This window comes from Ruditapes philippinarum, unplaced genomic scaffold, assembly GCF_026571515.1.
Source record: "Ruditapes philippinarum isolate M1 unplaced genomic scaffold, ASM2657151v2 ctg12767_1_1_1_1, whole genome shotgun sequence".
Classification (NCBI taxonomy): Eukaryota; Metazoa; Mollusca; class Bivalvia; order Venerida; family Veneridae; genus Ruditapes; species Ruditapes philippinarum.
In genome coordinates, this window is record NW_026855065.1 from 21,925 (window position 1) to 35,378 (window position 13,454).

At 30.9% G+C, this 13,454-nt stretch overlaps 1 protein-coding gene across 1 annotated transcript; it reads left to right on the forward strand.

Moving 5' to 3' along the window:
• Positions 1–5,993: 5,993 nt before the first annotated feature.
• On the forward strand, positions 5,994–7,611 carry LOC132742006 (uncharacterized). Its single transcript, XM_060730288.1, has 3 exons — positions 5,994–6,411; positions 6,762–6,868; positions 7,308–7,611. Exons 1-3 carry the CDS (start codon positions 6,351–6,353, stop codon positions 7,590–7,592), a joined length of 453 nt encoding a protein of 150 aa, XP_060586271.1. The 5' UTR covers positions 5,994–6,350; the 3' UTR covers positions 7,593–7,611.
• Positions 7,612–13,454: the final 5,843 nt, after the last annotated feature.

The following is a 13,454-nucleotide window of genomic DNA, read 5'->3' on the forward strand; positions in this document are numbered from 1 at the left end:
GATGTGATTATTCTTAAAGGTATAAAATTTCGCCAATTCACCAATAATAATGTTTATCATATAAACATTATCTACAATATGTATTTCATGATATTTTACATAATGTTTGAAAAATACAGTCCATGAGAATTTAATAGTACACATTTACATCATTTACATTATAATTAGTCTTTATTTCTTCTGAACCAAAATCATATAGAATCTCCTGAATTTGTTTTTTTTTATTTTACATACAACAAAGAGCAGCATTTAATGAACGCAACTACAGCAAAACATGGCAACACCGAACCTACGTTCAGCTCTTTTTAGTTACCTCCTGCTATTACAATTACAGACTTATACCCAACAGTATAATCTCTAGGTTTAAGACCAGATGCCCAATTTCCTGGCACATAATAGAACATTTATGACTTATTAACAATTTTGATTAGATTATACGAGGAATAGTCTATCCTTTTATTAATTTTATTTTAACCATATTCTAAGTTTCCCTCCTAAGTTATTTCGTTCAGTAATGGTCTAATTTTTATTTATGTAGGTACGCCTATCACATTATCTAAACAGGTTTCCTTGCAAAAGTCTCAACATTAATACAATATGGTTTTACCATCTCATTTAAAATACTTACCAAGCGCACAACTGTTCTATCCGCAACCAACGGATATTCTTGCAACCAGTTTACGGATGTGTTTATAATTCAAGTAAATATTTACAAAATAAAACGTTGCAACGGTTTAAAATTACAGCATGATAGACATTGCACAAACTTAACTTAGCTGTTTTTCTGTCGGACAAGACATGTATAAATCATCAAGTTATAAATAAATGTACGAGCCTGTGTCGAAATTTCATCTTGTCATGCTATTTTATTTCAAACACGCTCAAACTACAATGTGTAGGATATAGCTTTAAACTCAAACGGTCAAGCCACCAATTATCAAAATCAATTTGAATTTAAAGCTGGACAAATCAACTATAGGAATTCAACAGGTTAATGATTAAATAGACTCTAGCAGTTTGTTTTATCTTCCAGTTTTGTGACTTAAGTTCAATCTTATCCGTAAGATCTAAGTGTTATATATGCGTTTCCTGTTTTAGGGGAAGACCTTAGTCTTACTATTTTAGCGCTATTTTTGGCTGCAGTAACAGCGCAGTTAAAACAATCTACGAATTAAATACAGCTTATCAACCTTCCCAAGCTAAACAACAAGGAGTTTTCATGGAATGTAAAGCCTCTGTTTGGTGGCGGAAAACCTACTGGCGATTCATGAACAGGTACTTGGAGACCAGCAAACACTGGAAATATGTTCTCCGGAAGTTGGCAAAGCGGAAGTGGATTTGTAGGCGGCGTCAAGGGAACGTTTGGTATCGGCAGAGGATCATCAATAGGTTTAGGTACTGGAGGGGGTGGTGGAAAGGGATTTCATGCAAGCTTAATTGCAAAATTACGTTTTCGCCGGAAGCGCAGAAGTTAAATTATTCGCAAATTGTATGACTTCTGATTAATTATAGTGCAATAAAATAACTTTTCTTTTATTTTCCAAACCATTAATTATAATTATGTTATGTCAATGATGAGACACATCGTCCCTGGTGTCAGCTCTCTATATGTGCATGCATTTTGAAATGGAAGTCGCGTTAAGAAACAACTTAATTCTATGCAGAACAATTAGTGTCTTCCACGGCTTATAATCATAAACACAAGACTTTAAACGTGATTTTAAATGAAAACCATTTTCCACCTAGTAAAATAGTACTTTCAGCTAATTTACCTTTAAAATCGTTCAACAAAAAATGACAAATTGAAATAATATTGGACAGACAATACTATAATTTATGATGTTCATGTACTGTTTTTGAACTGGGAATATACATGTATAAAATGTGCGACCTTTTAAATTACAACCAGGACAGACACTTGATGAAATTAAACGCCTAAGATCCCGACATGGCTTTTCATAATTATAAAGCTATCCTCAAAAGTATTTATTCAAGAAATTACGAAAATCTTGTCAAAAAAAACATTTACCACCAAGTAAAAAGTACTTTGAGTTAATTTACCTTAAACGTTCAACAAAACAAGAGAAGTTAAAATAACACGGGACAGATAATACAATATTTTTTATAATGTTCGTGTACTGTTTTTGAACTGGAGAAAATATATAATGTGCGGCCTTTTAAATTACAACCAAGACAGACACGTGATGAAATTAAACGCCGAAAATCCCGACATGGCTTTACATAAAGCTATCTTCATATGTATTTATTCAAGGAATTACGAAAATCTTGTCAACGGAAGAAATCTTTTCAATCTTGCCACTCGAACGTATTTAGTTTGATGTGTCTAAATGACACGAACGTCTTACTACAAAAAAAGGTTTCTTTCAATTACGGTTCATGAGAATAATCTGACGGGGAAGTCTTAAAGAAGATACTTATTATCTAAATACCAATGTAATACTGGCGGAAATCACGTCTTTGCCTTCTAGACTTGCTTGTTATCAGTTTTCTTCTGAAATCTGATGAACAAATACAGCCAATAGCACTTTTTCGACAGAATAGAAATGAAAATAAGTAGTACAAAAATTATTCGGTCGTAAAAATAATTAGAAGTACATTATACACTGTAAAGTATCTTATGTCTGCATAAATGCTGAGTCATTAAGAAACTTTAAGTCAAATTTAAAGGTCATTATGCAATTTATAATTATTATTTTATGTGTTTGATATCAAAATGATTTCCATCTTTTTAAGTAGAAATATTTAAAGAAGAAGCAGCGGTTTCTTGTATGCAATGTACACACGTTTGACAAAGAGCAATCCAGCTCCCCATATTTGGATGTTTTAAGAACAAATAAAGCTCTGCGATGGTTTTGTATGTTTCAAAAACAAATCAGTCGCCTGGCCAGAGATGTAAATATGTTATCTATGTCAATGCATGGCAAATAAGTTTTATGAAAATGCGGCTATTTTCTCTTTTTGTCATCAAACATATCTACGAATGTATTTGCTTGCGCTGAAAGTGTCTTCTGTCTAATTATGCTAAACAGAAACCTCACAAAGAGTCTTCCTATAAACGTTTTTGAGAATATTCTAGATGATATAACATCAGATTACATTAACAGAAGCCTCAAATGTGAGCCAATACATAAGAATCTATGGAAATCCTCAAAGTTTATTGCCATGGTAGACCACTTCGACATGAATCAAGAGTTTGGCGAATAAAAAGAGATACAAACTACGAAGAAATTGTATGAAACGGTATCTTTTGTAGCGCATGTCTACAAGACTATCATTTGCTCAATCGTTAACAAATTTAGTTTTAATCAAAATCTTGTTTTTTTCCCATTAATTTGTGAGTACAGACAAGTAATTTGTATACATAATTATGCTTTTCTGCTCAAGGAATCGTGCTAAATTGATAATGGGCATCTCACATGCGGAATATGTCTGATTTGTTTTTCATCAATCATAAATACATAATCGTTGAGTATATGTGCAACATTTTCAAGGTCCTTAGGAATGTCATTAAATTAAAAGCTGGCATTTGTTATATAAGTTTTTATAAGTGATATAAATGAAAATAAATATGCAAAGACAAAGCGCATTCTGTTTAATACGTGCCTATAACCCCCTGACTGCACTTGCCTATTTCTTTTGCAGAGACTTCCAATTATGCTCGAATATAAAACATATTAGGTTTAACACAAAGGAGTTCCATTTCCCAATCATGTTACGAACTGTTACTTTTATCAACTTTTCATATTGAGATGTTATATCCATATCAATGTTACTTACACGATAATGCTTTTAGAACCGGCTGAGTTTTCAATCAACGGATTAAAAATATCATAAAAAAGAGAGAAATATATGAAACTCGCACACGTGTGCAAAATTTAAGAGCATTAAAATATGGTTCCATTCAATATTCGATTATTTTTTTTTTCAAATACGGTAAACCAACATTAAGTTATAAGGTTAAAAATATTATAGAATTCTTTTTAATAAATTTAATGCGTAAAAGGAGTATTCTAAAGTTAGTTTTATATTGACACTGTAATATAACTTTGGAAACGGATTTGAAAGACAATTTTGTGTATTGTGAATGCTAGTATACAAACGAAGGTTGATTGTCATATGAAATATGATATTATTATTATCATTATTACTATTGTTATTATTATTGTAATTATTATTATTATTTTTATGTTGTTGTTGTGGTTTTTTTTAAATAGTATAACAGCCATTATGCCATTATATTAAATGATATTCTAGCGTCAATGTAATGAGTAAAATATCCAAATTGCACTACCCCAAATTATTTTGAAGCTTTCATTATACTATTACATGATATTTCATATTCAATGGCGGCAGCTGAGGCGTGGCAACATTGTTTTTTGTAACTATAGCTATGAGTTCTCTAAGCTTTGTGTTATAAAGAAATCAATTTTCAGTTCTTGGCAAGTAATCTAGAACTAATAGCTATTTTATCAGACACAAACGTGGACATGGCGGGTTTCGTCAATTATGTTTATGAAAAAAAAAATATTTGACTAGACAAGATATGATATGTCTCTAATAATATTATTGTTATCCACAGTATTTGGGAAGGATATTTATGTTGCTAAATTCAGGAACATTATATTATTTTTCACCGAATTACACCACAATTTATTGCTTCAATTTTACTTTTTTGCTAAAAGTTATCTATTTTCATCCTTTAAATTCATAGTAAGAATTATATAAAAATAGGATCTTAATTGGTCTTTTTTAATTAAAGACCGAACTCTTGCAATCTCATTGGCCATTTTAAAATTAGTATTTATTGATAGCAAGAAATTTAGTAAACGCAAACTTCTAATCTATAGTGTGTATAGGTGGTTATTGCGGGACTTTTACACATAATAAATGCTATCAAAAATGATAAAAAATTAACTTAAAGTTGTAATAATAAGCATAATTAAAATATTTTTATCTTCTGGTTCAAGAAATATGTAGTTATAGAGCAAAGTTCATGAACTGAAACACAATAACTGCAAATTAACTTGAACTACAGCTATCATAAATCTTTAGAAACTCACATCTCCATATCAATTTCAGAGCTGTCTATTCTTTTAGATTTGACCTGTTCGGAACAAACACACTAAAACGTGTGTACGTGTCGTAACAATTCCTAAAGCGTACCGCCGTGATATTATATTGGACAAATCCGGGGCTATCGCTATATTTGTGTTTACGAACGTGCTAACGATTGACTGAAGGTTGGTGAACGAGAGACGTTTTATAAGGGTTTTTGAGCATAAAAATTTACGAGTGTGATTTGTTACTAGATGCAAAGTAGTTTCACGAATATCTTGATTGAATCCTTCTATAAATTACCATTCTAATTTAATGTTCCTAACCTAAATAAGCATCACCGATGATCGCATTGTAAGTGTTATTCAGTATAATGACAGTGGCAGTTTATGACAGATTATGATTACCAGTCTGTTACACGAAATTCTAATGAAAATTTTATCCCATGTATATAATACTTACTGTTTAATGTCTTTGTAATTTGCCTTTGGTTTTCATGTTTCATAATTGAACCAGGAAACTATGATCTCTTTTAAATTTTCTTTAATGTGAGTATTCACTATACAATTTCATTTGTTGTTAAGCTCTTTTTTCTGTTCACATTTTAACCACGAGACTACAAACATTGGAGTGATTGATAAACAAATAATTAAATAAACAGAGACAGACAATGTATTAGACATAATATCTGTATGTTTAAAAGAATTAGCTTGAAAAGATTTTATACAGTTAACATCTCTTTAAATATCTAACGTCGACCCATAATCGTCCGCTATGTGCTTCTCTGTCGCAACAGCACAATTTCCAATACTTCTTTACTGTAAATGACATAATTATTGGAAAAGTCTCCTCCTTGTTCAAACGACGAGAAATGTTTAGTTCAAGAAGTTCTCTAGAATTGAATTTGATAACGGGAAATGACTAGTGTCAAAATAAGTACTTGTTATCTGTCATTATATGGGACATTTTGTGGACCAGAACATTCACGTTATTAATAAAAGGAATTGTGAAATGTTAATCATAAAGCAACTGACTGTCTTAGAAAATTTTAGAACTTGAAATGATTGATTGTTATTAAAATGTTTATATAGGAATTTAATACTTTTTCGTACCAATTACAGAAAGAAATGAAAACACATAAATTGATTGTTACATAGGTGATAATTATCTTTTTATATGATACATTATTGACTGAAAAAAAATGCAAATGTGTTCCGATAAATGTAAATCTGATTTTGAAGAACAATAAAAGGAAATAATTTTCGCTTCAAAAAATGACAACTGGATTAAAAAAAATTCTGATATTGACCGGTTATCTGGAAACCATTTTCTTTTGTAAGTTTGTTATTTTTATTTCATTTCTTTCACTAAATAGATATTAGTAAATAAAAGACATTTATTTTACCAAAATAGTAATAATAATACTCTGACCGATTTAATATAAGCCAATACCATAAAAACATAGATACCTGTTTTTCTAGAACTTTCATTCAATTTGATTTTTATGTACTTAATATATCAAACAACGAACGAACAAACAAACAAACTAAAATCAGATAAAAGTTTATTAACTCCATAGTTAAGATAATAATTATATAAGATAATGACTGATTCATAATTTTGTCACAGAAAGAGTCTATTACACAGTTAAATCGCATAGGATAAAAGACATATATACATTGTAGGCAACGCATTGAAATGTTGGAAGTGCATCGCCCATGACTGCGATTTAGACCTTGAAGATAATTACAAGGCATCAAAGGTCAAATGTCAGGATGGTCAAATGTGTATGGTGAGATATGTTATGATTATTTTATACATAAATACTAGGAATTTCGTATGTACGAATATCTTTATACAATCATATAAGTTGAATTAGGAGTTTTCGACATGGATCAATCTAAAATTGTGTTACACAATAATCAACAATAAATCTGTTGTTACTCTGTTAAAAGTATATAATTAATTGTAAATTACCTGAGTATGACAACAACTAGAAATTAATTAAAAGGGAACATTGACCAAGTTGTAAAGGTGTCTGCCTCATAATCCAGTCATCGTGGGTTTGAGCATTTTAGGTCACGACTCTGCTCCATCATATAGTACCAGTGTTGGTTTGGTCTAGCTGGCGACATTTGTTAAAATGAAGTTCAAGCTTTTACCACAACTAAAAGCAATCGATTTTGAACTAAATTAGTTAATCAAGAATAAGTGTTTTCTTTACATTTCAGAAAGTTCGGTACAGAATGTTTGACAATGTGACACACTATGATTCTGTGATACGAACTTGTACTGACACTACTTGTGACACATCCTCTATGGAAGATTTCATCTCGTGTATATCCAACCCTGCAAAATACATGATTGGAGGTTGCACGTTGAGATCTTGTTGTGATGACAAAGATCTGTGTAATTCTAGTAGAACAATCTTTCCTTTGTCATATGTGCGAATTCTAGCATTGTGTATTACATTTATCCTGTTCAACAATTATATCATAAACGATGTCCAGACGTAGACTTAGTCACACTTTTGTAGGTTAACTTTGGGGAATGCATTATATTGTCTTAGATACTACTTATATCAGATTTATTGTTTTTAATCCTTTTAAATGTAGCATAACGCTTGTAATGCTTATGAAGGCAAATATTACTCTTACAATATCAGTATTTGTACGATTGATTGGGATGCATTCCCTTACACAAACTATTCCCTGTGATAAGTACATTTTGTGTACATATTTGTAATGGGTTGTAAAAACATGATGCGCTGATGATTTTAATTAAGATAATTGCTGAATTAAGTAAACGACTTTTACTTTTCTGTAATTTTTCGATCAATAATTCAAATACTTTTAGTATTAAGAATTAAATACCCTTTCACCAATTTCTAGTGGGCTAAGTGATGTTGCATTTAGTTATGATTAAAAGAGTTATGATTAAAACAAATTAGTGAACAAAATTAGAAGGTCACCATCCTACTATCTGCCACTTAAAGAGATTTTTGTGAGTATTACACAAGTTTTATTATTACCTTTATACAAAATAAAAATGTACAACGAGACAATGAGATATGGGAGAAAAAGATAATAAAATAAAAGACAATATTCAGATGTTTCTTACAAACATAATCGACCTTTACATATGACATACGCATTTATAGCAAACCATCAATCATCTCAAGTAGAATGGAAATGTTCTTTATAACTTAATACATTCACCTTGTGCAAGATGATGATGTGTGCGTGCGTGCACGCTTTTGTGTGTGTTACCTATGTTTATAATGATTTTCTTTATTAAAATAATAAAATATATTGAATGATGTTAAAGGAACATTGCACTGAGTCATTAGTAAAGGTGAGTTATGACTGTATAAATCGAGTTACAGAATATTATAACATCGTTATACGGTCTGTTTCTTTTTTGTTGTTGTTGTTTTCTTTTTGCAAAATTGAAAATGAATTTCACTAAATCTCGAACTAAAATTAGTGACGTTGAGTAATACAAATGCTATAAGAAATCTCAAATGTTGTTTTTTTGTAGAGATATATTACGGGCGGACCAAAGCAATATGTATTTTTATTGACTTATCAGATCATTTCTGAGTATTCTCAAATCTCAAAACTAAAACTACGTAAGCCTTTTATTAATACATGAGCTATTGAAATGAATACTAACTTTTCAGCCAGGAATGGATATTTTGATATTTATTTTTTACAGTTTAAAAGATTCAATTTTCCATTCATTTTGACCTCTACAAAAGGTGGTTTTTCTTTTTTTGTAAAATGAAATGAAAAAAAGGAAAATAAAACTTGACAACGAGATATCGCTCGAGAAAAAAGATGAGTTAAAAGAAGAAAATTGCGGTATTGGTTTTACTGAGCACCGGTTAATCAGTATTAATTTAAAACTCAATTTTGTACTGGAATCAATTCTCATGGAGCACAAGAGAGCACAAGAAAAATATATAATAACACGGCACACCATTAAAGTCACGATGTGTATGAATACATAATCACAAAACAAATACTAAATGCTGCTTCTTTTGCATGATTCAAAGCCAGGGTGTTGATTAAAAAAATATGACATGGGCATTTGCCAAAATAACTAATGTAACAATTTTAACAACATGCCTAGCTTCGAACGTACACAAATTCCAGCACCTCTATTCTATACAGTATGTGCCACAAAGGTATTTTGAGAGTTACATGGTTATAACTTCCTGGTAACATGATGCTTCGTCTAGACTTTTATTGAAGATTTCCCTTACTTGGAATTATATAACAATAAAACCTAAAATGTGTGAAAAAATGTAGTCTATATTAGCTGTTAAAATCATTTTACAAATGCATTCTCTCACGGAATTAATAGGATATGCGCCATTAATACGTTGTATGTTGTGTGTTTATCCACATATTGCAGGCATTATGTCTTTGCTTGTCAAATAAACTAAATTTGGAATAATTTGTTCAACTTATGTCGCCATATTGACATATTACATGATTATAGTTAAACGTTAATTAAATTGTAGTTGCCAATCTTGAAACATTTTTCGTAGGCTGTAATTTTATTTATGTTGATGCTCTGTTACATATTGTTTCCAAATTTTAACATTTGGCGCGAAAACTGAAAACAGAATTATATAATGGGAATGTTCCGCTTACGTGAAAAGCATGTTAAAAACAAAACTATTAATGAAACAGGATAATTTGAATTTGAACAAAAAAAAACAAAGAAAAAAAAACCGGTCACATAAATGCGAATTTTAAGCAATTTTAGACACTAATTTTATGCTAGGCTAAAGATCAAACGATTAATGCTTAAAATAATGATATGACTATTTTAAACAAAAAAGCCGTACGAAATGTTAAAACATTTGCAAAAAGATTATTGACATTGGCAAAAGTCTATTGAGCATAATTTCGTTTACTCAAGTTCAGCAAAGCTTGTGTGAAAAAAAATATAACTATTTGTTAAAGGTTATTAATAATGTTTAACAAACAGAACATGGACTGGTCAGAGAATATTTGAATGTTTATGATAAGCAAGCCTTTGTCATTGCTTTACATTGATTTGGAGTAAGGTTGAAAATGAAAATTCCGTACAGCCAAAATGATTAAAGTGTGATGTAATAATCCTTATTTGAACTTCATTCATCAGCGTATAATTAGAAATTAGGAACGATAAACTCAGATAAAATGTAGTCAGTGTCCTTTCAAATGTGTTATTTACGTGGCTCATTTTGGTAAGATGTGTCTACCGGGATTCAACCAACGAAATTTGAAAGCAACAATCAAACCTGAAATGCAGAAAAAGAACATTTTGCTGATTTGTATTACTCCTTTTTGTGAATTTTCAGTGGAAGTATTAAAACAATAATGTGATTAATTTTATTTTACTTGTTAACTAATCCGGAAAAGGGCATACTCCTCGGAAGCAGCAAAAATTATATGAAAATTGCAGATCATGTTTGATTGAGTCTGTTCATGAAAGATAATGTAAAAGTGCACCCATCTTTCACACACCCCTTAAACCGGCTTTATAGCACTCGTAGTTAATACTAAATATTGTTATGTAAAATTAAATTCAGAAAGACAAATATTTTATTATATAGGATATGCAATTTTTTAATGTATAAAGTAAATTACTTTTTTTGTTTGTATTTAATAGCATGCGCCGTATCGTGATTTTCTTTGAATGCTTTGTCCATTTGTTACAGCTTAATTTACTTCTTTATTAGGTTTGGCATACTTATTGGAAAATTCTCCGCGATCCTCTCCAGAAACCTTGCTTATAGTGGTTTAAAAATGCAAGAGGAATAACTTGAACTAGCTACAACAATGCAATATAACAATAAAAAATGAACTGCAATACGTTATCATTGACAATCAATTACTAATAAACAGTTTCATAAGAATACACATTTTCCATACTCCCATACAATAGCATTGATGTTTGGAAGAAACCGAATAATTAGAAAAATGTCAAATATGTTTTAATCGTATTAAATCTTAAATCTTAGGATATCGGTTACTAGTAAATGTTGCAGAAAGTTTATACTTTTTATTTATCAAAGGTTAAGATTATATTAATTCCTGAAATGTTCCAGCTGCCAAATGCTTATCAGTTTTCTTGTTTGTGGTCGGATTAGTATATTCGAGTACTTCAAATTGATTTTTTTTAAGAGATCATAAATGTTATTTACTGAATTAATGCTGAAGTTATGACTCCCGGGATATTTCATCTCTTCGGAATTGTAAATTTGACAGCCAAGCCGGAATAATGCTATTTTATGTCAAAAGTGGTCCCAATATGCTATGAAAATGTCAAACAGAAAGGAACAATACGTGTCACAAAAAAGCAGATACAGATCTCATAATTGACAGAAAGTTAAAACAGGGATTACAAGGGCTACATCTCCAGATAGTTCATAAGAAAATATTTGACAATGTGCAACAAAGAAAAGAACTAGTACCATCAAAAAGACAGGTGAAAGACCTCAGCCCGTGGGCATGTATAGCTAAATGTGTACATCAGACCCGTTCTTGAAAGCACACAACTTCAAAACCCAGCACTTAATTATATTCTCACAAGTAAAGAACAATTAACAATATAAACAACAATAAATGTACATTTTTCTTATCTTAATATTTTTCCTTACCTAATTGATTACTTACTTAATACTTGGCTGCTGCTCGCCATTATGCAATGATGGCCCTAAGATGTTCATAATTGCCTGAGTGTCGGAAATCTAAATACCGTAGAACATTTTTGTGTTGAACTTCGATTTTAAGTCATATACATAAGTTCACTATGTCATATATAGTTAATATCTGATATTATATGCAATTATACTAGAAATGCTGCAGTGCCACACTGAATGTACCGTCAATGATGTAACTTCAAAATTCATTTTTCTTTATATTCTTTCATCATATGATGCTTAATTTTAGTCAACAGTAGTTTTGACCACGCAAATCAAGCTAATCAAGACCACATACGACTTTGTGTGGTGGGTGCAATTTTAAGTGTCGTAGGATTAAACATTATTTTTTATCAAATGCAGTAGTGTTAAAACTTATTTTCGATCAGATGTCGTAGTTTCAGTATCGAGGAACTGACGTATTCGACCAAATGATATATATTCGACAAGCTGTCGTATTCAACGAGATGTCTTTCGACGAAATGTTTAAGTACATACTTAATTTCAACCCTATTCGTAAGATCTCTCCTATAATTATTATCATAATATTATATGCGTTTCCTGTTTTAGGAGAAGACCTTCGTGTTACTATTTTAAGCGCAATTTCTGGCTGCAGTAACAGCGCAATTAAAACCACCAACGAATAATATACAGCTTAACCTTCCTAAGCTAAATCACAAGGTGTTTTCATGGAGTGCAAAGCCTCTGTTTGGTGGCGGAAAACCTAATGGCGTATCAGGAACAGGTACTTGGAGACCAGCAAACACTGGAAATATGTTCTCCGGAACCGGAAGTTGGCAAAGCGGAAGAGGATTTGGAGGCGGTGTCAAGGGAACGTTTGGAATCGGCAAAGGATCATCAATAAGTCTAGGTATTGGAGGGAGTGGTGGAAAAAGATTTCATGCAAGCTTATCTGCAAGAATACGTTTTCGCCGAAGTAAAATTATTCGTAAATTGTATGACTTTTGATTAAAATCATAATGCTATAAAAAAACTTACCTTTTATATCTTTTATCATCCAAATCATTTATTATTATTTTATGTCAATGATGAAACACATCGTGCCTGGTATTAACTCTCTATATGCGCATGCATTTTGAAATGGAAGTCGCGTTAAAAAACAATGTACGTCTATGCAGAATAGTAAAAATAGTATCTTACACGGCTTATAATCATAGACACTAGACATTAAACGTGATTTTTAATTAAAAACATTTACCACCAAGTAAAAAAGTACTTTGAGCTAATTTACCTTAACCGTTCAACAAAACAAGAGAAGTTAAAATAACATGGGGACAGACAACATCATATTTTTATGATGTTCATGTATTGTTTTTGAACTGGAGACTATATATGCGGCCTTTTAAATTACAACCAGATACGTGATGAAATTAAACGCCTAAATTCCCGCATGGCTTTACATAAAGCTATCTTCAAATGTATTTATTCAATGAATTACGAAAATCTTGTCAACGGAAGAAATCTTTTCAATCTTGCGACAAGAACGTATTTAGTTTGATGTGTCTAAATGACACGAACGTCTTACTACACTAAAAAGGTTTCTTTCAATTACGGTTCATGAGAATAATATGACGGGGAAGTCTTAAAGAAGACACTTATTATCTAAATACCAATTAAATACTGGCGGAAATCACGTCTTTGCCTTCTAGACTTGCTT

Coding starts and splice junctions, on each gene's coding strand:
- LOC132742006 (XM_060730288.1), top strand. CDS start 6,351: ATGACAACTGGATTAAAAAAAATTCTGATATTGACCGGTTATCTGGAA. Junction 6,412..6,761: donor TCTGGAAACCATTTTCTTTT/GTAAGTTTGTTA, acceptor TATACATTGTAG/GCAACGCATTGAAATGTTGG. Junction 6,869..7,307: donor AGGATGGTCAAATGTGTATG/GTGAGATATGTT, acceptor TTTACATTTCAG/AAAGTTCGGTACAGAATGTT.